A 20,665-nucleotide genomic window follows, 5' to 3' on the forward strand; every position below is an offset into this window, starting at 1 on the left:
CAGGAGGACCTGAGTTCAAATCCAGCCTCAGACACTTGACACGTACTAGCTGTGTGACCTTGGGCAAGTCACTTAACCTTAAAAATATTATTTCCCCTCTCTTTGCCTCACTTTCTTCATTGTTCCCTCCAGTTCTGAGATATAGATATTGACAGGTAATGTATTCAAAAAGGTCAAGAAAAGAGCACAAAGGGAATAAGAGGAAGTACCCTGGGTATGGGAAAAGAATGAAGGACATAGCTGAATACTGGAGATAAGAAAAAAGACCATGTAGTTTATTTGTGCTAAAAGTTTCAAAGGTAGTCTAGAGATGAGGGATTAGGAGTTAAACAGTAGATCCAGGTAGGCAGGTGATTTAAAAATGGTCATTCTCCTCTCATTTGCCCCTAAGCCTGGTAACTAAGGTCAGTCATGTTACTCATTATTCCATCCCCTTGAGAATGCACTAAAATTGGAGAATGATTACTAAGTATTAGTGTGTGTGTGTGTGTGTGTGTGTGTGTGTGTGTGCATGTTTATGTCCTTTCCCTCTCACCCTAAAACCAAACAGAAATCTCTTTTAAGGTAGAGAGCAAGTCTTATTTATAATTGGTTAATAAACATTTTGTTGAATGAATGAATGAATGGAATCAGTGGGTAATTTGACACCTAAAGGAAAGTTACTATTTTAGCCTAGCAAAGAGCTCTATTTTTTTTTCTCTCTCTCCATCCATTAGGCCATGCTCACCAACTTGGCTCAAAATGGACCAAGCACAATTGTGTTCTATAAAGCAGTCCTGATGGGCATTGATCTTTGTTTTTGATATAACCAGGGTGCTGTGTCTTCTTTCTTTATTTAGGAGATCAAATAAGTCAGTACCTCACACTTCTGGAAGATTTTCTGTGTCATTATATATTGGTTTTACACATGACCGTTTAGCTTATGTGATTACTCCTTGGGGAGTGTCAGGGGAAAACAAGGAAGGCTCTAGCACACTAAGCAGACAAGAGTCCTACGGTTGGTCAGGCATGGAATTCTTGCCACGGTATTGTTGGCTTCTTACTTCTCTCTTTTGTTTTTTTCATGGCCAGTTTTGCCATCTCCTTCTCCTGCAGTAACACACATAAACACAGCTATATAAAAAATATAATACAGTTTTAGGAAAATTTCTATTTTCTATCCCCATTGTAAGAAGAAGAAATTATAATTTTATAGATTGCTCTAGCTTTAAATTCCATCCCAGGATACCTTACCATGAGGATACTGATAATAATTGGGTACAAGTTTTTCTTCCTAGTCTTCTGTGACTCACTAGACTAGAGGTCAAAACTTACTTTCTTTCAAAACCTTTTTCTTTACACTATTGTTATTACATAAATTTTTCTCCTGATTCTGCTCATTTCATTCTGCATTAGCTCAATACAGTTCTTGCCAGGTTTCTCTGAAATGACTTTGCTATTTCTTTTCTTTACTTTTCTTTTCTTTGGGGGGGCAGGGCATGAGGGTTTAAGTGACTTGCCCAGGTTCACAACAGCTAGTAAGTAAGTGTCAAGTGTATGAGGGCCACATTTTGAACTCAGATTCTTCTGAATCCAGGGCCAGTGCTTTATCCGCTGTGCCACCTAGCTGCCCCGATTTTGTTATTTCTTATGGTGCAATTGTATTCTATCACATTGTGTTTAATTTGGCTATTCTTCATAGATGTGCCCCCCTTTTAGTTTTCAGTTCTTTACTGCTACAAAAAGAGCTGCTACAAATATTTTACACATATGCATCGTTTTCTCTTTTTTTGATCTTTTTGGGGGCATAGTTCTAGTGGTAGTATTGCTGGGTCAAAGGAGATGCACATCTTCAAAATTGCTTTCCAGAATGACCAGACTAATTTCCAGCTCCATCAACAGTTTACCACTAGGCACATATTCACCCCACACTTCCAACAATGCCATTTTCTTTTAAAATTTTCTTTGACAACCTAATATACGTGAGAATGAACTTCAGAGTTTAATGTGTATTTCTCTAATTATTAGTGGTTTGCAGCCTTTTTTTCACTTGTTTCTTGAGAGGTGGGATTTTTTCCTTTGAATACTGCCTATTTATATTCTTTGACCTATTAGAGAATAACTCTTATTATAAATTCTCATATCTTGGATATGATGTGATATGACACCTTTATCAGAGAAATTTGCTACAAAGACTTTTTCTAGTTATATGTCTAATTTTAACTGCATTAGTTTTGTTTGCTCAAAAATCTTTAAAATTCTATGTAATCAAGATTGTCAGGTTTTGTTTTTTTTTTGCGGAGCAATGGGGGTTAAGTGATTTGCCCAGGATCACACAGCTAGTAAGTGTCAAGTGTCTGAGGCCGAATTTGATCTCAGGTACTCCTGAATCCAGGGCCGGTGCTTTATCCACTGCGCTATGTAGCTTCCCCCAAGATTGTCAGTTTTAACTTTTGTGATTTTCTCATCCCTTATTTGGCCATGACCTCTTCACTTAACCATACATTTGAAAGATAGTTTCTTCCTTGCTCCTCTAATTTGTTTATGATGTCATCACAACTCTGCATATTTGTTACATGGGTCTGGTTTTTCCTTTTGTCCCTCCAGTGGTAGTGGTAGTGGTAGAAAGGGTGGAAGAGAAAGAAATGAAATGCTTGTTAACTAAGTGAAATAAAAGATAAAGAAACTAGGTTCTTAACATCTTTTTTGTTTATCTTTTTTGTTACATTTCTATAGATCTAAAAGGGGAATATTAACAGAACTATTGATGTTTTATAGTTTCATTGTTTATTTCTACCTGTAGCTTGATTAGCTTTTCCTTCAAGTGCTTAGATACTATTCCATTAAGTACACACATATTAAATATCTATTTCACCAACTATGGTGCCTTTAAGCATAATGTAACTTCCTTGTTTATTTCTTTGAACGATGTTTACAATTTTCTTGTTTGAGGTCATTCCTGCTTCTTTGGATTCAACTGAGGCATAATAAATTATTATACAATGCTTTAGTTTATCTTTTTGCAAATTTTTATATTCTATCCTCTTCCCTTTTATGGGTGTTTATCCACATTCATTGCTAATGATTTTAATTTTGTGTTTTCTTCCATAAGGAAAAAAGAGAATAGGATCTACATTAATAATGTATAACTTGTCCTATTCCTCTGTCTTTCCTTTCCTCTTAGCCCATATTCCTACCTCTGGTTCTCTTCTTTCTCCTTTTAATTTCCTTTTATAATCTGCCCTCCATAGCTGGAATTGATTATACTTTTGAATATACTTTCCCCCTCCCTCTTCTCCCTTTCTCTGTACCTGCCTATCTTCCCATCAAATTTTACGTATTTTTACACAAAATTGATGCCAGTTTGAAATAAGAGTGTGGTTCATAAGATTTCTGGACTCCCACATTTGCATATTTTTTTGATATCCTGTCCCAGTCAAAGTCACTCCTCTTCCAAACTTCCCTCTCACTGGGAACAACATTACCATCCTTTCAGCCACCCACATAAGAAACCTGGGTGTCACTTTCAAATCCTTACTAACACTAAACCCACGCAGGAAATTTGTTGCCAAATCTTGTCTCCATGATATCACTTGTATACATCATCTTTTAATTTAATCTCCTGCTTTATTTCTTCCATTTACTCTTGGACTTCTTATAGCAAGCCATTCTTTTTTCAGAGATCCTACTTGTTACTTGTTTTACAGTTACTCTCTTCTTCTGGTGTTTACCTTTTGGGCTTCTCTTATCCCATATTATTTCTACACCATGTTAAGAGCTTTCTTAACAGAAGACTGTTTAATTGGGTCCCAATCCTGGCAACATGTGTAGGAGACCCACTGGAAGGTTGATGAGACTGCTTTTGGAATTCTACCTAATTACAAACTCCTAGAAGTATGCCCATCAAACATCCAAGTGGGTACTGGGGTACACTGCATCATCTTGCCAGGGCTGGGGCCCTATTGGATATTTCCCTGTTACACTCATGTCTCCAGTCTTAGTTCCCCAATGGTGACTTTGTGTTTTTTCAGGTTCTATTGTCAGTTTCTATCCTATCAGGTTCTATCCACTATTGGATGGCATGGCTGCATCCTAATTCCCCCTCCCTGCCTCCTTCTACAACCCTAACCTGGGATAAGGAAGTAGATCTGGAGCTACTACCAAGCCCTGCCTTCTTCATCATCCCTAGTGGCCTAACACAGATGCTGCTCTCTTTCCTGTGCTAGTTTCAGTTTCTGCTGTGTTCAGTCACAAAATGGTAGTTGGTCTTTTCCCTTGCTGGATAGCTCACAGGCCAAACAATATATCTGAGATTTGAGATCACCCCGGGTTCATGCTTCCTTGGGAGTCCTAGCATCAGCTGCCTAAGGAAGCTCTGTACTGTCTCCATCTCCTTACATATGCATCTGTTGGGAACTGGCTTTGACAACTGATATGTCTCTGACAGTTTAGGACTGAGATTCTACTGACTTGAGATGTACTTAAACAAAGTACATAGGCTTCTGGCCATCTTCTTATTTTAGAATGGATGGAGATATTTCCTTATGCTTCCTTTTAAAAATTGAATCTTTCTTTGTTTGGTGCTCTTTAAAATCTTTTCTGGGCTTATTTCTTAAAGGACCAGACTTTCTAGACATTTCACATTGCTGTCATTCAGCAGCCCTTCAGTAACTTTCCAAAGGTTACCCAGGTAGTAACTGACAGATTCAGGATACGAACCCTTGCTGTTTCCTCATTCAAATTCAACACTCTTGAAAGTATAATACCCTCTTTCACAATCAATTTTCTTTCTTTTTTTCTTTGGGGGGGCAATGAGGGTTGAGTGACTTGCCAGGGTCACACTAGCTAGTAGTGTCAAGTGTCCTGTGGTCAAATTTGAACTCAGGTCCTCCTGAATCCGGGCCAGTGCTCAATCAGTTTTTCAAGTCTTGTGCGTTCTACCTCTTCAACATTTCTTACCATCTTTTCCCTCCTTTCCACTCACTCAATTATCCTCATCACCTTTATTTGGACTATTGTAATATCTTCCTAATTGTCACTCTGCATTCAATCTTTCCCCTTTGCCATTCTTCTGGCCTGTAGGCCTCTGATTTTGACAGTAGTATGGAGAACAAGCAAGCGTTCATATCCTGAATCTCTGTCAGTTACTACTTCCTTGCTGCTTCTTGCATCAGGTTGTCAACTCTATCACTATGTAGAAGGGAATCTTTAGGCAAGATTTCCTTGGGGTTATGGTTGGCCAGATATTGGCAAGTGGATTATGACACCAAGGTCTGACAGCCATAGGAGTAGTGGTGCTCCTTGTAGAAATGAACCAGTAGTGATAAATGGGTCCTACTTGAGAGAGTGGGCCAGGAAAATGGTGCCACCTGTGGATCTTGTCCTTCAGATGGTGCACTTATAGGCTGGTGTGAAAGGCTGGAGAAGACCTAAAGAGGAAGATGTGGGCTGGTTGGGAAAGAGAACTCTTAACCCTGACTTGAAACATTCTTCCTTTATTTTCACAGGTAACAAGACTGATGGAGCCACTGGAGACAACTAATTTCATTCTCACTGTTCCTGTTGACCGATTTGATTTTCTACTTTCATCTTTTACCCTGGCTATTACTTGTACAAGGGAGGAAGATGGACCTAGATGGCACCATTAAGGTGCTTTTGCTTTTCATGGGGATTCAATAATTTTTTATGTTTTCCTCTCAGGTACATAGCTACAGAGCCATTGACTTAACTCCTTCTTTTGCTCGATTCAAGGAATAGCAGGAGTATCTAATTTTTTCAGTGTTCACTTTTACTGTTCTGGATCAGGAGTTTTTTATTTGGATGAAGGGTGCTGGGACTAGGGCCAGTAAAAACCAATTAGACTAGCATGGCCCTAGAGCCCACCCAGGATATCTGCATCCTAAGGGCTAATAAATCCTAAAAGTGGAATTTTAGCACTCCCGTTCTCCCCAGACCTCTTGCTTGTGTATACATTTTAAGTTTCCTGGATCCTTGACCTATTCCTTATTCCTTATTAGGTAATTCAGAAATACCCTAATTTAATTGGTCCAGATCCTACTACATTTTTTGGGGGGTGGGGCAATGAGAGTCAAGTGACTTGCCCAGGGTCACACAGCTAGTAAGTGTCAAGTGCTGAGGCCGATTTGAGCTCAGGTCCTCCTGAATCCAGAGCTGGTACTTTATCCTCCTACTGCCTTTTGTTGAAGATTCCATTTTGTCTCCCACAGTCTCTCATACTGGCTTTTGGTCTAAAACTCTGTATGATTTTGAGCCTTGAGGGGTTCTGTGTCTTCTACTGGAGTTGTGAATACACTGGATGATTGTATGTCCAAAGCCTGTGTACTACCCTTGGACAAAGGGCAATAGAAACTGCTAACAAGACTGTCCCATGAATAACACATACACCCCCAATAGGGAAGAGTAATCTATTTAACCCTACAGGAAAGTAGGAGGGAAGAGGATAAGGAGGGAAAGGTGAATGAAGGGAGGGTAGGGTGGGGGAGGGGGCAGTCAGTAGCAAGACACTTTTGAGGAGGATTAGGGCAAAATAAGATGGACAATAGAATAAATATCATTGGAAGGGAATGGGATGGAGGGAAATAGTTATGGTGATTGACTACAATTGTGAAAATGTATGGTACCTACTCTGCTGGGCTATTGTGAAGAAAATTCTCTGTCAAGTTGAAGGTACTATATAAAAAATATGATGAACAGGATGCTATCAGAAAAACGTGAAAAGACCCACATGAACTGAAGCAGAGAGAAATGTACTGTATTCAAAATAACAGCATTAGTATAAGATGATCTGCTGGGAAGCACGTGGCTATTTTCAGTAAGGCAATGATCCAATATAACTCTGAAGATCTTAGGAAAATTGCAGTACTTTACAGAGAAAGAACTGATGGTTGGTATCTGGAAACAGACTGAACACATTTTTTTTTTTGACAATTCCTTAATCTGAAGTTTTGTTTTTATCTGTTTTCTCTCACAACCTAGATAATGTAGAATTGTTTGCCTACTACTCATGTATAATTTATGTTGAATTGTTTGAGTTCTTAGGGCGGGGGTGGGAGGGGAGGGAGGAAGAGAAGTTGGAACACAAAGTTTTAAAAAATTGAAGTAAAATTTGCTTTTACATGTAATTTGGAAAATAAAAGTCTAAAATATTAAAAAAAGACTCCATGTTGGCTTCGTTTTCCTCTTTCCAGTGTTAGTAGCAATATACTCTCCATGACTAGTGCTTCTGCTCTTTATCTAAACCCCTGTCCTACCCTCTTTGTAGGATTTTGATACATTATTCCCTACATACTCTGTACTTTAACCAAATTGGCCTTGTAGCTACTCTCTGTATGTTTTATTCTATATCCTGCCTCTGTGGCTTTGCAAAGATTGTCATTCATGTCAGGAATGACCTTTCATCTCTATATCTGCTTCTTGGAATCTCCATATTTCTTTAAGGTCAGCTCAAATGCATTGAGGCCCTTCCTGATTCCCACAAATGTCAGTACCATTTGTCCTCCCTCGTTTTTATGTATTTATTGTACATATAGCCTCTCTGTACATATCTGGGAACATGTATATTCCCTGTAAAATATAAATTCCTTGCTCACAAGAATTATCCCATTTTTGTGTTAGTATCCTTAGCACCTACCAAAGTGATTGATACATAGTAGGGGGATTGATAAATGCTTATTGATTGATTGATTGAAGTTATGTTGGAAGCTGACAAGGATATTGCCCAGGTCCATTGCCTCTTCTGTTCTTATGTCTTTTTCCAGTTCTGGAAAACATTTGTGTCAATACTTGACTTACCATCTTTTCCTCCAGGTGATCCAAACCAGGAAGATTATAAAACTTATTAGGAAAATACAAACAGCAGCTGCCAAGGAGATATAATGCAAAATTAAGTCTATTAACTTATGGGAAGTAGTAGTTGCTTGAGCCTGGTAGACCAGGCAAATCCTGTTTACAATTGTACTTTTAGTCAAGGGTTCCCCAAAGAAGGAAATGTTTATTGATTGACTGATTGCTGTTTCCTTGTCCAACTTTTAGTAGAGCAAAAAAAAAAATCAGGTTATCTCTACTGGCCCTCTTACATGTTTGCTATGAAGTTAACAAGGCTGAGGTGGGAAAAAGCCTATTCATGTCACCTCCCTCAAAGTCTGCCCTGGAAGGAAGGGAGGGGGTCATGCCAATATAGGAAGGGAGGTGATAAGAAGGTCTAGACTACAGAGTAAATGCAAGTCTAGAGCCCAGTCAAGGCCAGCTCAAAGATCTTAGCTTTACTTTTCATCTTTGTGTATGAAACTAATTTTCAGGATGAAACCAGTCCCTATCTTCTCACAGCTATAAGGGCTAATGAACAGTGAGCTGATCTTGGGCTTCAAGGTAGATGCTAGTAGGTAATGGAAAGTTTGAAGATGTTGGGGAAAGAGAGGCAGGTGTAAGATGAACACTCAACTATTGGTTGTCCCTGGGTATATGTGTGTATGCACATACAGTTATCATCTTTCATGTGTAACTATCACATTTAATCCATTAAGCCAAATGATTTTCTTGGTGTCTGTTATTTTGTTAGTCCTATTACTTGGTACCCTAAGTATTTGGTTTAAATGAAATTATATTTACCAACATTTATTTTATGTTTTATGATTTTGTTCACAGTTTAGAATTTATTCAAATTTAATAGAATACTGTCATTATAAAAACTACCCTACACCCCTGCATATCTAAGAATTACTTGTTTCCACTTCACTTATTTCATTCATATATTGGCCAAATTATGTGTCCAATCTCATTTCCAATTAATGAACCTTTATTAAGCACCTACTACAAGTTTGGCACCATGCTGGCCGCTGAGGATACAAATACTAAAATCCTATCCTCAAGAAAGTTAAATAAGAACAATTTAAGGGGACAGAGTGGGGGAAGGAGAATGTAACACATTTTTTTTTTGAAAAGTAAATACCAGATATATACAAAATATAAGAAAAATGATACGGGAAGACACTAACAAGCAGAAGAATTAAGAAAGACCTTCTGATGGGGGTGGCACGAGCTGAGCTTTGAAGGAAACCAAGAGGTAGAAGTAAGGTAGAACATTTCAGGCATGAGGTAGAGAATTCCAGACATGGAGGCAGGTGATGGAATATCAAGTACATGCAATACAAGTAGGTCACTTTACCTGGAGGGTAGAGTATGTGAAGGGGAGGAATGTGTAATTATTCTGGAAGGATATGTTGGAATCATATTGTGAAGAAATTTCAAGGTTATACAGAGGAGTTTGGATTCTAGAAACAATAGGCTACCTCAGAAGCTTCTGGGAATCAACCTACTCTTTAGGTCAAACCTGGGGTTTAAGAGAACTTATCATAAAAAGCTATGTCTTAATATGAGTTATGCTAGAGTCTGGACCTATCCTTCACTTTGACAAACATTACATGGTACCTAGAATGGGTGCTTTTAAACATGTTTAATAACTGTTCTTAAGATTCAAGTATTATACAGAAAATTATTTGACCCACCTGCTATCTTATATTCTGTAGTAAACGAAGATGGTACAGATGTTTCCGTGGAAGCTGTGGGAAAAAAATGTTGGAATTTAAGAATATCAGTTTGGTAGTTGTATGGAGGAGGATAAATGAGAAAGAATGTATTCAGGCAAATTGGTTAGGAAGTTCTTGCAGTAGTTCAAATGAGAAGATGTGGGCTTAGTCTAGCATGAAAGTTGCGTGAACATAAGGAAATTGATGTAAGAAATGTTGAGTAACTGAAATTACAACTGATTGATGCAGAGGGAGGGTGACTAAGAATGAAGAGGTGAGGATGACCCTTTACTTGCCAACCTAGGTGATTGGAAGAATGTTGGTCTCTTCTATAGAAATAGGGATGTTAATTTCTAGGTAACTCTTGATCTAACAAGAATCATCCAATATCCTTATGAATGATTAACTTTTTTTTGGCCAAATGCAGCATCATCCCTTTCATTAATTATTCCAGTCTCAGGATTGGTCCACTTTTTACAGATGTAGTCTTGTGGGTCAGATTTCCCTGACCAGAAAACAAGGTTAACCAATTGTAGAATGTTACCTCTCTAGTTCTCTAGTCACATTCTCACCTCATCATCACTCTTGCCTTCCCTTATATTTACCTTTGTCTCATACAACACACTTAAATATCCCCTGGCTGGAAAGGGCATTCTGTTGTTTCAAGTTAGCTCTCCAGGGGGCAGCTAGGTGGCACAGTAGATAAAGCACCAGCCTTGGATTCAGGAGGACCTGAGTTCAAATCCAGTCTCAGACACTTAACATTTAGTAAGCTGTGTGACCCTGGGCAAGTCACTTAACCCCAATTGCCTCACCCCCCCCCCCCAAAAAAAACCATGGGAAAAAAAAAGGTATGTCAAAATATGAGTTCTGCTAGAGTCTAGGTCTGTCCTTAACTTTGACAAACATTCCATAGTACCCAGAATGGGTGCTTTTTAACATGTTTAATAACTGTTCTTAAGATACAAGTAAACAAAATAATTTTACTTACCTTCTGTATTATGCTCTGTAGTAAATGAAGTTGGTACTGATGTTTCAGTGGAAGCTGTGGGAAAAATATTGGAATTTAAGAATATCAGTTTGGTAGAACAGGATTGAGAGAGAATGTGTTTAGGGAAATCAGTTAGGGAGCTCTTGCAATAGTTCAAATGAGAAGAAATGGGCTTGGTTTACCATGGAAGTTGTGTAGACAGAAGGAAATAGATGTTAAGAGATGTTGAGAAAGTATAATCAACAAGACTTGGCAATTGGTTAGATGGAGTGGGGGTAGGTGACTAAGAATGAAGAGGTGAGGATGACCCTTTACTTGCCAACCTAGGTGACTGGAAGAATGTTGGTCTCTTTTACAGAAATAGGGATGTTAATTTCCAGGTAACTCTTGATCTACCAAGAATCACCCAATATTCTTACGAATGATTAACTTTTTTGCCAAATGCAGTATCATCCCTTTAATTAATTATTCCATTCTCAGGATTGGTCCACTTTTTACAGATGCAGTCTTGTGGGTCAGATTTTCCTGACCAGAAAACAAAGGTTAACAATCGTAGAATGTTACTTTCCTGGTTTTTCTATCATATTCTCACCTCACCATCACTTTATTGGGGGAGGTTTTGGATTTTATTTTTGAGTATTGTTGGCTCAACTCCTTCATAGTTAACTTAAATCTCTCAACAGTAACTAATACTTTCATTCTAACAGTACAGTAGTTTGTTGAGAACTCTAGGCAAAAATTGAGGATATAGTTCTTCAAGCCCTCCATTTGGCTTTCCAAGGTAAATGTATCTCTAAAAATTCTGGTGTTATTGTCTCATCGGTGACCTTCTAATTCTTCAAAGAGAAACTGTGAAGGATAGAACAATTTTTTTCCAATCTACCATATTTCCATTAAAAGTACCCACAGAAGTCTCTGTTGCCATAGACAACAATGTTCAAAGTAGTTTAAGAAACGAGATGCCTAGTACAGAGGAAGAATTATTCTCCTCAGTCAATGGTATTAACCACAAAAACAAGAAAACCCTCAAACATCATCATAAGTAACATTTATAAAATGTTTTAAGATTGGTAAAGAAATATACACAACAACCCTCTGAGGTATGTATTATTATTGTCCCCATTTTACAGATAAGGAAATTAAGTCAGAGTTTATGTGACTTGCTATGGGTCACACAGCCAGGAAGTGTCTGGGACTGGATTTGAATTCTGATCTTCCTGACCTCAAATGCAACACTCTATCCACTATGCCACATAGCTACCTAACATCTGACCCAAGCCCAACAAGAAGAGAGTATAGAGTAGTGTAAAAACGCCATCATCATCACTTTTGCCTTCACTTATTTCTTATTTCTTCACTTATTATTATTCACTTATTTCTTCACCTTTGCCTCATCCAACACACTTAAATATCACCTGGCCTGAAAGGGCATTCTGCTGTTCCAAGTTAGCTCTCCAGCAGCTGATTGACTATGGTTTGAGAACCTATCATAAAAAGTTATGTATCAATATGAGTTATGCTGGAGTCTGGCTATGTCCTTAACTTTGACAAACATTCCATAGTACCCAGAGTGGGGGCTTTTTAACATGTTTAATAATTGTTCTTAAGGTACAAGTAAACATAAAATAATTTGACTTACCTGCTGTCTTATGCTCTGTAGTAAATGAAGTTGGTACAGATGTTTCAGTGGTAGCTGTGAAAAAACCATTATTGAGCATGTTTTCTAGGAATTGTGACAAGTGGGAAAAAGTCTGTTATTCTAATTACATCAAACAGTACAATAATGTGGTTCATGAATGAATTAGAAGTTCAATAAAGAGAGGTAGGAAGGTGGACAATGGGTCTAGCTTCCTCCTACTAGCCTCCCAGGATTTGCCATACTTTGTGTCCAAGGCTAAGTGTCCTTTACCTTTTCATAAAGACTAAGTACTTTTTTTTTTTTTACTTTAAAGTCTAGCATAAATGAAATCAGAGCAAAGCAAAGGGGATGGATGCTTGTTACATGCCCCTCTCTGTTAGAATTGAAAGGTTGACTAGCTGTGTGACCCTGGGCAAGTCACTTAACCCCAATTGCCTTACTAAAAAAAAAAAAGATTGAAAGGTGGCTGCAATCAACTATGTCAGTCTTTAGGGTTTACTGATATATACACAATGTGTCTTCTGGAGGCATTTACTTAAGTAAATCACTTTTCACTTTCTGTATCCTAGTATTACAATCAATAGTTTGTCTCCATGGAAAATCATTTCGGTACTTGTGTTTAGAGATGATAATTGTTAAGGTCACTAAAGGAAAAGCTATAGATAGAGATGAAAGAGAAGCAGGCCAAATGCAGAGCCTTGGAGGATATCCATAGTTTGTGGGTGTTGAGTGGGTGAATATACAATAAAGCAAACTCTAATGGAACAGTTGTTGTTTGTCCTTCATCCTTCAAGAGGACCATGGAATGACTTGCAGTGAATTGGATTTTTTTTCTGGTGGAGCAATGAAGGTTAAGTGACTTGCCCAGGGTCACACAGCTTATAAGTGTCAAGTATCTGAGGCCAGATTTGAACTCAGGTCCTCCTGAATCCAGGGCTGGTGCTTTATCCACTGTGTCACTTAGCTGCTGCATGAATTGGATTTTTAAGTGAGGGAGGGCTGTGCAAGGTCACCAACCTCATTCTCTCCTCCAGAGCCATCTGGGTCCAGTGGCAAGATATACATCAAGATGACTGGAGATAGCCCCAGATGTTTAAGGCAATTGGGGTTAAGTGACTTGCCCAGGGTCATACAGCTAGTAAGAGGTGAAAATTTAACTCAGGTTCTCCCAACTTCAGAGCCAGTGTTGTATTCATTGTGCCACCTAGCTGCCCCAATGGAACAGTACAAAAGGTAGAAGGAAGACCAAGATAGCAGTTTTACAGAAACCCATAGAGAAATATACAGGAAAAGAAGGTGGTTAATAGTGCCAAATATTTCAGAGAGGTCAGGAAGAATTGGGGACTGAGAAAAGGTTAGCAAGTTTGGCAGTTAAAACATTATTAGTCGGGGCAGCTAGGTGGCACAGTGGATAGAGCACTGGCTTTGGACTCAGGAGGACCTGAGTTCAAATCAGGCCTCAGACACTTAACACTTACTAGCTGTGTGACCCTGGGCAAGTTACTTAACCCCAATTGCCTCACAAAAAAATGAAAAACCCCCATTATTAGTAACACTGAAGGGAGAATTTTCAGTTGAATTATGAGGTTAGAAGCTAATGATGAAGTTGTAGAGGTTTAGGAGAAGAAGGAGAAACACCTAATGTACTGATTTTCCAAAAAAAAAAAAGTTCAAGAGAGGAGAGCTAGAGGATAATAGCTATTGAATATAGTAGAAATTAATGTCTATTTTTTTTAGGGATGGTAGAGACTTGAGGTTATTTGTGTGAATCATGGAATGGATCTCTGGGTAGAGAGACAGAGAGAGAGAGAGAGAGAGAAACAGAGAGACAGAGAGACAGAGAGAGACAGAGAGACAGAGAGAATAATAATGTTCTATGAATCAGTAAATAATGGTCACCAGAATCTGAATTGGTTGATGAATTTGGGTAGAACAAACTGTAAAAGAAGGACTAGTGCCTATTGTGTTCCAGGAGACTTTGGAAGTTCAACCAGAAGGCAGGAGATGTTTCTGTGTCCTGGGTATCTGGAAGCAAGGCAATCAGTGCCTTTAATGAAATGTCACCTCCATGTCATCCTTGCCTCCATTCAAATTGCATGATAAAACTATTCAGAGTCACTGCTAAAATCATAACCACGAGGCACCCAAGAGGTCATCTGACTCATAAAAACTAATTAGTATTTAAACTGACCCTCAAAATGGGGGTTCTGTGTTGGATATTGGGGTTTAACACTTTACAACATTCTGATTGGGAGGCTAAAAGCACGCTATCAGAGAAGCCATGCATTAGTCTGGGAGTAGGAGGTAGAGAAGTGGAGAAGAGGCAGGGATCACAAAAATAACTGGAAAAGGACTTTACTCACTGACAGTGCATTTTAGATGGGGTTTAGTCCATGTTATTTGTCCATTGATTTTCATGCAGGTACTCTCAGCAGTACCACTATATATAGCTGTTTCAAGACACTGGTATTGAAGCTTCTGTCCCACCATGAACTGATAATTCTTTGTTCCACTAGCATGGCTCCAGAGTACAGGTTCCTGGCAGTGACCTTAAGAAGAGAACAAAGTGCAGAAATTAAAGATGATGTTGAGAATAGAAGTTACTGACTTTCTGCCTAGAGGGTGAATAGAGACATGGAACCTTGCTTCCTACTCATTACTGACTTCAGAAAGCCAGCCATTTATTATTTTTTCCTTGTAGGAAGAACATTAATTTGTCTTCTACTTCAGGAACCTTAAAACTATTCATGTGGACAATATTTTCAGTACATGTTAATGCAAAACAAAGAACCAAATGAATTTTTGAGATTGCATTGCAGTGCTAAACTGTGGTGCCTCTATCATGTTACATCTTTGAAAACAAATTTTTATGCATGTTTTATGTGCTCTTGTCCAACGTTCTCTCTCCAGATTACTAGGATATGAACTTGACGGTTAGACTGCTTATTGTCTTTGCAACTCAGCACCCCAAACAGTGCCTTATACATAGTAGACATTAAATAAATGTTTCAATTGGATTGAAGGGATGGAGGAATCACATTGTAACAACTAACCTAGATACTTTAAACTTTTCTTGGTAATTGAAACAATTAATAAATCAGACCTATAGTTAAATGGAATTATCCATGGAAAGAGCCTTCAGCTAATGTAATTTATATAGCACTTAAGGTTTGCAAAATAGGGAAAGGAAAGGAATAAGCATTGATGTAGCACCTACTATGTGCCAAGAACTGTGCTAAGCACTTTTTAACAAATATTATCTCATTTAATCCTCATAACAACCCTGAGAGGTAGGTGCTATTATTATCCCCATTTTGCAATTTTGGAAACAGGAAAACAGATGTTAAGTGACTTGCCCAGGGTCACACGACCACTAATTCTCTGAGGCTGGGTTTGAACTCAGATATTCCTGAGCTCCATCCACTGAATCATCAGTTGCCTCACAAAGTGTTTCATGTACATTATCTTGTTTGATCAAGTGACCTGAATTCTAGTTCCAGTCCTGCTGCTACCTGGTACCACTTCTCTGTTATTAAAACTTTCTGGGATATCAGGCACTGTATTAAACACTGAATATACAAAGAAAGGCAAAAAATTCCCCGATCTTAGGAAATTTACCTTCTAATGAGAAAGACAGCAAGTTAGTAAATATGTATACATACAAGCAGAGCAGATGGAAAATAATCTTAGTGGGGAAGGTACTATCAGCTGTGGCACTCTTGAAGAAGGTGGCATTTGAGTTGAAGTCTTGAAGATTCTAAGATTTCAGAGATTCTAAGAAGCAGAAATTTACTAGAATAAAACTTTTTCCAAAAACATTCAAGAAGGGAGGGGAGGAGAGAGTAGCTGGCATAGACAATAGTATAGTGACAAGATGCATAAGTATGTTTTCTTACTGTGATGATCTCTTGGAGGGGGTCCCCTCAGAACAAACTCTTTAAGTCATACATGGAACCACTGAAGCACCATGTACCTTAGTCTGTCTCTGTTTATCAAGCAAGACTAATAATCCCTTTTTTTCTTTTTTCTTTTTTTTTTTTTTTAGTGAGGCAATTGGGGTTAAGTGACTTGCCCAGGGTCACACAGCTAGTAAGTGTTAAGTGTCTGAGGCCGGATTTGAACTCAGGTACTCCTGACTCCAGGGCCGGTGCTCTATCCACTGCGCCACCTAGCTGTCCCTAATAATCCCTTTTGAACCAACTCATGGAGATCAAATGAAATGTGTGTATTTAAATAAATTATATCAACATTTCTATATATTTTCTATATCTATATGTGACTCCTGTTTCAAAACCTTTTTCTAAAGAGGCAATAGAAACTATCAATGTCTTTTTAAGACCAGATAAAATAGGAATAAAAGTTGTTATTATCATTCTATGATATGTCAGTCCCATTAGAATCAGGATACAGGTGAAGTTTAACTTAGGTCTATGAGGATCTATGAGGAAATAATTTAGGAGAAACTTTAGAGAAAATAGAGAGAAAGAGAATGGAGAGAAACTTCTTTCTTGGGCAAACTATCAATCTTTTTTTTTTTTTTTGAGGAAACATTTTATTTTCCTGTTATGGTTGTAGATAAGTTGGAGAAGATAGAGAGAAAGAAGAGGAAGGGATCTTTGATGAAAAGGATTTTCTTTTTTTGAAAGAAGATACTTGCAAAGTATTATTAGTTCAAGGCTTTTATGCTGAATATTCCATTTACTAGAGGTCTGATTTATTTGTTCTGACTTTTTTTTTTTTGTGGGGCAATGAGGGTTAAGTGACTTGCCCAGGGTCACACATCTAGTAAGTGTCAAGTGTCTGAGGCCGGATTTGAACTCAGGTACTCCTGAATCCAGGGCTGGTGCTTTATCCACTGCGTCACCTAGCCGCCCTGACCCACAGCTTTTAAACTCTCAGTGCACTAAGCAACTCTCTAAATCTTTAAGTTGGTAGAAAGAGTTTCTTTCCTGGGAATTCCCTTTGCTGATGAAACTGACAGCTCCTGTGAACTTCAGTTTACTCATCAGTGAAATACCAGCAACAACTTACTTCACAAGATTGTTGCAAATAAAGCATATTGATAACCCTTATATTTTATAAAATTGTAGGTTATTATTATTCAATTCTGCATCCTGCCTCCAAATAAGTCAATAATGAAGACATGCAAGAAAGACCTTTCCAATTTTAAGGATTTTCAAAATTGGAAATTCTACCATCTCCTGTGATGTCTTGTCGATGTTTAGTCACCCTAACATGTAAGAAATTATTACTTTCATCTAACTAAACTCCTTTCTGCTCATATTTTGATGCTTGGTGCTTGAAAGAAAAACACAGTGGAAATCCAACTTGAGATTTTATTACTCCACTATCCCAGACTGATAAAGTCTATATTACCTCTAGGAGAAGAACACTGAGTCCAGATTACCATATTATACATTTGTCTGAGATGGTGATAGGCTTTTCCTGCAAAAGTCATTAAATCAGTTCTTTCTATGTGTTATATCCTAAGAGGAGGTGAACAGATAATATGATATTTTGAGCCTTTAAGTCTTCAAGGAAAAATATGTCATGTACTTATGAGAAAGAAGATATCCGCTGCTGGAGGAGTCAATTAGAGAATTCCATTGTTACCTGCTCCATTTCTTACTTGTGAGGCTATAAGTGTGAAGTATGTTCTCTGTACTTGTTTGCATTCTGTTTGTCTGTTTTCCAGGGTTAGAAGGAACACTTGCGACATGTTCTTCTTCATGGCTCTGAGGGGCTAGGTGTACATGTGAACAAAAAGCAAACAAACTCAAAACTTGAAAATAATACAGAAATTTATACAAATATGGGAAAATATTATGTTGCAGTAATAACTGCACAGTACTTTTAACCAATAACTGTAAGTGATCAGAAAACTGGTCAAATGCCCCAGCAGCTCTTCTTAGTCTTGTGACATTTGTAGCAGATCAAACACTTATAATTACTATCATTTGAATGTTGATGATTGCAGGTGTCAGGGATGAAATCCCTCTAGGAGAAACAGGGAAAAGAACCAATTTTTCAATTTCTGGCACCCCAATGAAGCAAGCACAGTTTAAAACATCTGCTTTTTTGGGGATACCTATTGTGTTTCTTCTGGGTCACTGGTTGGTGTTGCTACATATAATGAAACCACCTGACAGAATAGACAGGGTACTTCCTCTGACCTGTGATCAGGACTGAGATTCCTTGCAGACCCCAGAAGTTGTTCAGGCCCTAAAACACCTGTATCTATTTTTTTTATTAATTGGTATCAGAAATTAGGAGCAACAGAAACTTGTTCTTTCAACACTTCTAATTTTGTAAATTTGTTTTTTCTTGGTTTTCTAATGCTAAATGATGGAGATATTTTTATGCTTTGTTGTAAGAGAGAAACATATTAGAACATTCTTCCCCCCCACCTTGTCCACACCTGTCATTGGTCTAGTGAATTCCTAAGGATATCTTCTTTCATTCATACAGGTTAACAATTAATTTGCAAAATGATCACATAGCTAGTATATATCAGACATAGGACTTGACTGCAGGTCTTCCTGATCCTGGTCCTCTATATGCTTGTAGTCATCAAAAATGATGGTGGCAGGTACCACAAACTTCAAGCTAGAGAAGGCTGAGGAAAGTGGCACTGGAAACCAAAGAGGGAGAAATCAGAACCAGCTATAATCTTTGATTCATTTGAGAGGCACAGGAAACATGATATAATGAATTCTACTGCTGATTTCTATATGACTTTTAATGTTGCAGATTCCTGGAGTTTTATCTGTAAAAGATGACCCTTGAGCTTGCATCTAACATTTATATAGAGGAATGACTTGGGAGTTAGAAAGACCTGAGTTCAAATTCTGCCCCTGATTGCACATACATTCAGTACCCCAGACAAGATCTCAAAGGCTGTATCATTGAGGAGTTATTGATCTGCATTGGTGGAGGGAGTTACCAAATTTGTAGACAAATATTTAAAAAAAGGAAAAAAATTATCTTTGGAGAGCTGCCAATGAATCTGTGTCATTTTATTAGCATATATTCTATCAGAGAAGGGGAGAAGGCTATGGATCACCTGGAGAAACCTTATAGAACTATGAAGTTCCCATATAGAAAGAATAGTTTTTCTTCCTTGTTGGGTTACAAAAGGAAATACTTACATTTACTCTTACACTGACACTTTCCACTCCAGGAAGGATGCCCGTAGTTAGCTGCACACACTACAAAGAAGGGAGTCCCTTCCTTCCTATCATAACCAGGTTTACAGGAACAGTCTAATTTTGTGCCTGTCATATAAATTTGTGTTTCATAAGAGGCAGAGTCAATTTGAGGTGGATGTGGGCATTCTTCTTCTGAAAGAGAAAAAACCAAAACCAAAACCATTAAGATGTTAGTTTTAGGCAAATGTACCTTAAAGGACTCTATCCCCAGTGGATGAATTGAAGAGCAATGATTTTGTGGAAGGATCTTGGCTATTCTGAGACTTGGAATAGTTCCTCTATCACCCTAGGACAAAGAACTGCTTCTTCCTTGGACAGGCTCAAAAGCCTTGAAAGAGACAAAGCTACTTCCCCAGGAGGTCCAGAGTTCATTCTAGGAAGCATAGAATAATGGTTTGAACACAACACTTTGCAAAACATCTCCATTCATACTTTTTCACTTTAGTAGAAATCCTAGAATCCATTTCTTATTTTGCCCACCCAGAACAGCTGCCCTGTTTTGACCTCCTAGATTCAATTTCTCCATATGTGAGTACTTCCTCAGCCTCCCTTTTCTTGGGAGATAGGTGTCACTGTCTACTTTCCTGCACCTGCCCATCCAACCCAACACTTGCTGAGAATATTTATTCTCAATATTTACCTGCTTGATTGACCCTGGATCTACCACTATAAGAGAGTCCTAGACATCAAATACCAGTGGCATCCGGGATAACCTGTACATCAATCAGCAAGCATTTATTAAGCACCTACTATGTGTCAGGCACTGCAGATACAAAAATGAAAGTGAAACAATTCCAGCTCAGAATATTATCTTCTTTCAGGGGAGACAATATGTACAAATTTTAATCATTTAGGCAAGCAGACAGATATACTCAAATAGCTTTGTGATATCATCAATTTGGGAGTTCCCTCCAAAGGCGAAGATTGTAGCCCATTCAATCTTTCTTATCCTATGTGATCCTTGTCCTGCTTTTTCTGTTGCTGAATCATTATCCTGCTCCCATCTGCTAAATATGGACATTCCCCAAGGCTTTGTCCTTGACTCTTCTCATTTCTTTCTATGCTATTTTCTGTATTTTCCTCCTCTTCCCTCTTCTCTTCTCCTTTCCCCTCCCCTTCTCTGTACAGAAGACTCACAAATCTATTCAGACCTAATATCTCTCTTAAACTCTAGTCCAGTATCACTAAGTGCCTGTGGTGCATCTTCATCTAAATGTCTCATAGGTATTTCAAACTCAACATGCCCCAAATAAAACTCAATACATTTCCTCCACCCCAATCTTCCACTCCACACCTCCAACTC

General features: G+C 38.2%; 1 protein-coding gene across 1 annotated transcript in view; it reads right to left on the reverse strand.

Annotated features, from left to right (window-relative positions):
• Positions 1-270: 270 nt before the first annotated feature.
• Positions 271-20,665, reverse strand: part of IL2RA (interleukin 2 receptor subunit alpha) — a 46,585-nt gene continuing 26,190 nt past the window's right edge. Inside the window, exons 3-10 of the mRNA XM_043967987.1 lie at positions 19,303-19,494; positions 17,784-17,897; positions 14,518-14,703; positions 12,155-12,208; positions 10,516-10,569; positions 9,504-9,557; positions 7,792-7,858; positions 271-1,089 (exon numbers count right to left, since the gene is read on the reverse strand). Coding sequence (XP_043823922.1) covers positions 1,062-1,089; positions 7,792-7,858; positions 9,504-9,557; positions 10,516-10,569; positions 12,155-12,208; positions 14,518-14,703; positions 17,784-17,897; positions 19,303-19,494 — 749 coding nt within the window. The 3' untranslated portion in view covers positions 271-1,061. The remainder of the gene's footprint in view (positions 1,090-7,791; positions 7,859-9,503; positions 9,558-10,515; positions 10,570-12,154; positions 12,209-14,517; positions 14,704-17,783; positions 17,898-19,302; positions 19,495-20,665) is intronic.

Source organism: Dromiciops gliroides, chromosome 5 (genome assembly GCF_019393635.1).
Source record: "Dromiciops gliroides isolate mDroGli1 chromosome 5, mDroGli1.pri, whole genome shotgun sequence".
Lineage (NCBI taxonomy): Eukaryota > Metazoa > Chordata > Mammalia > Microbiotheria > Microbiotheriidae > Dromiciops > Dromiciops gliroides.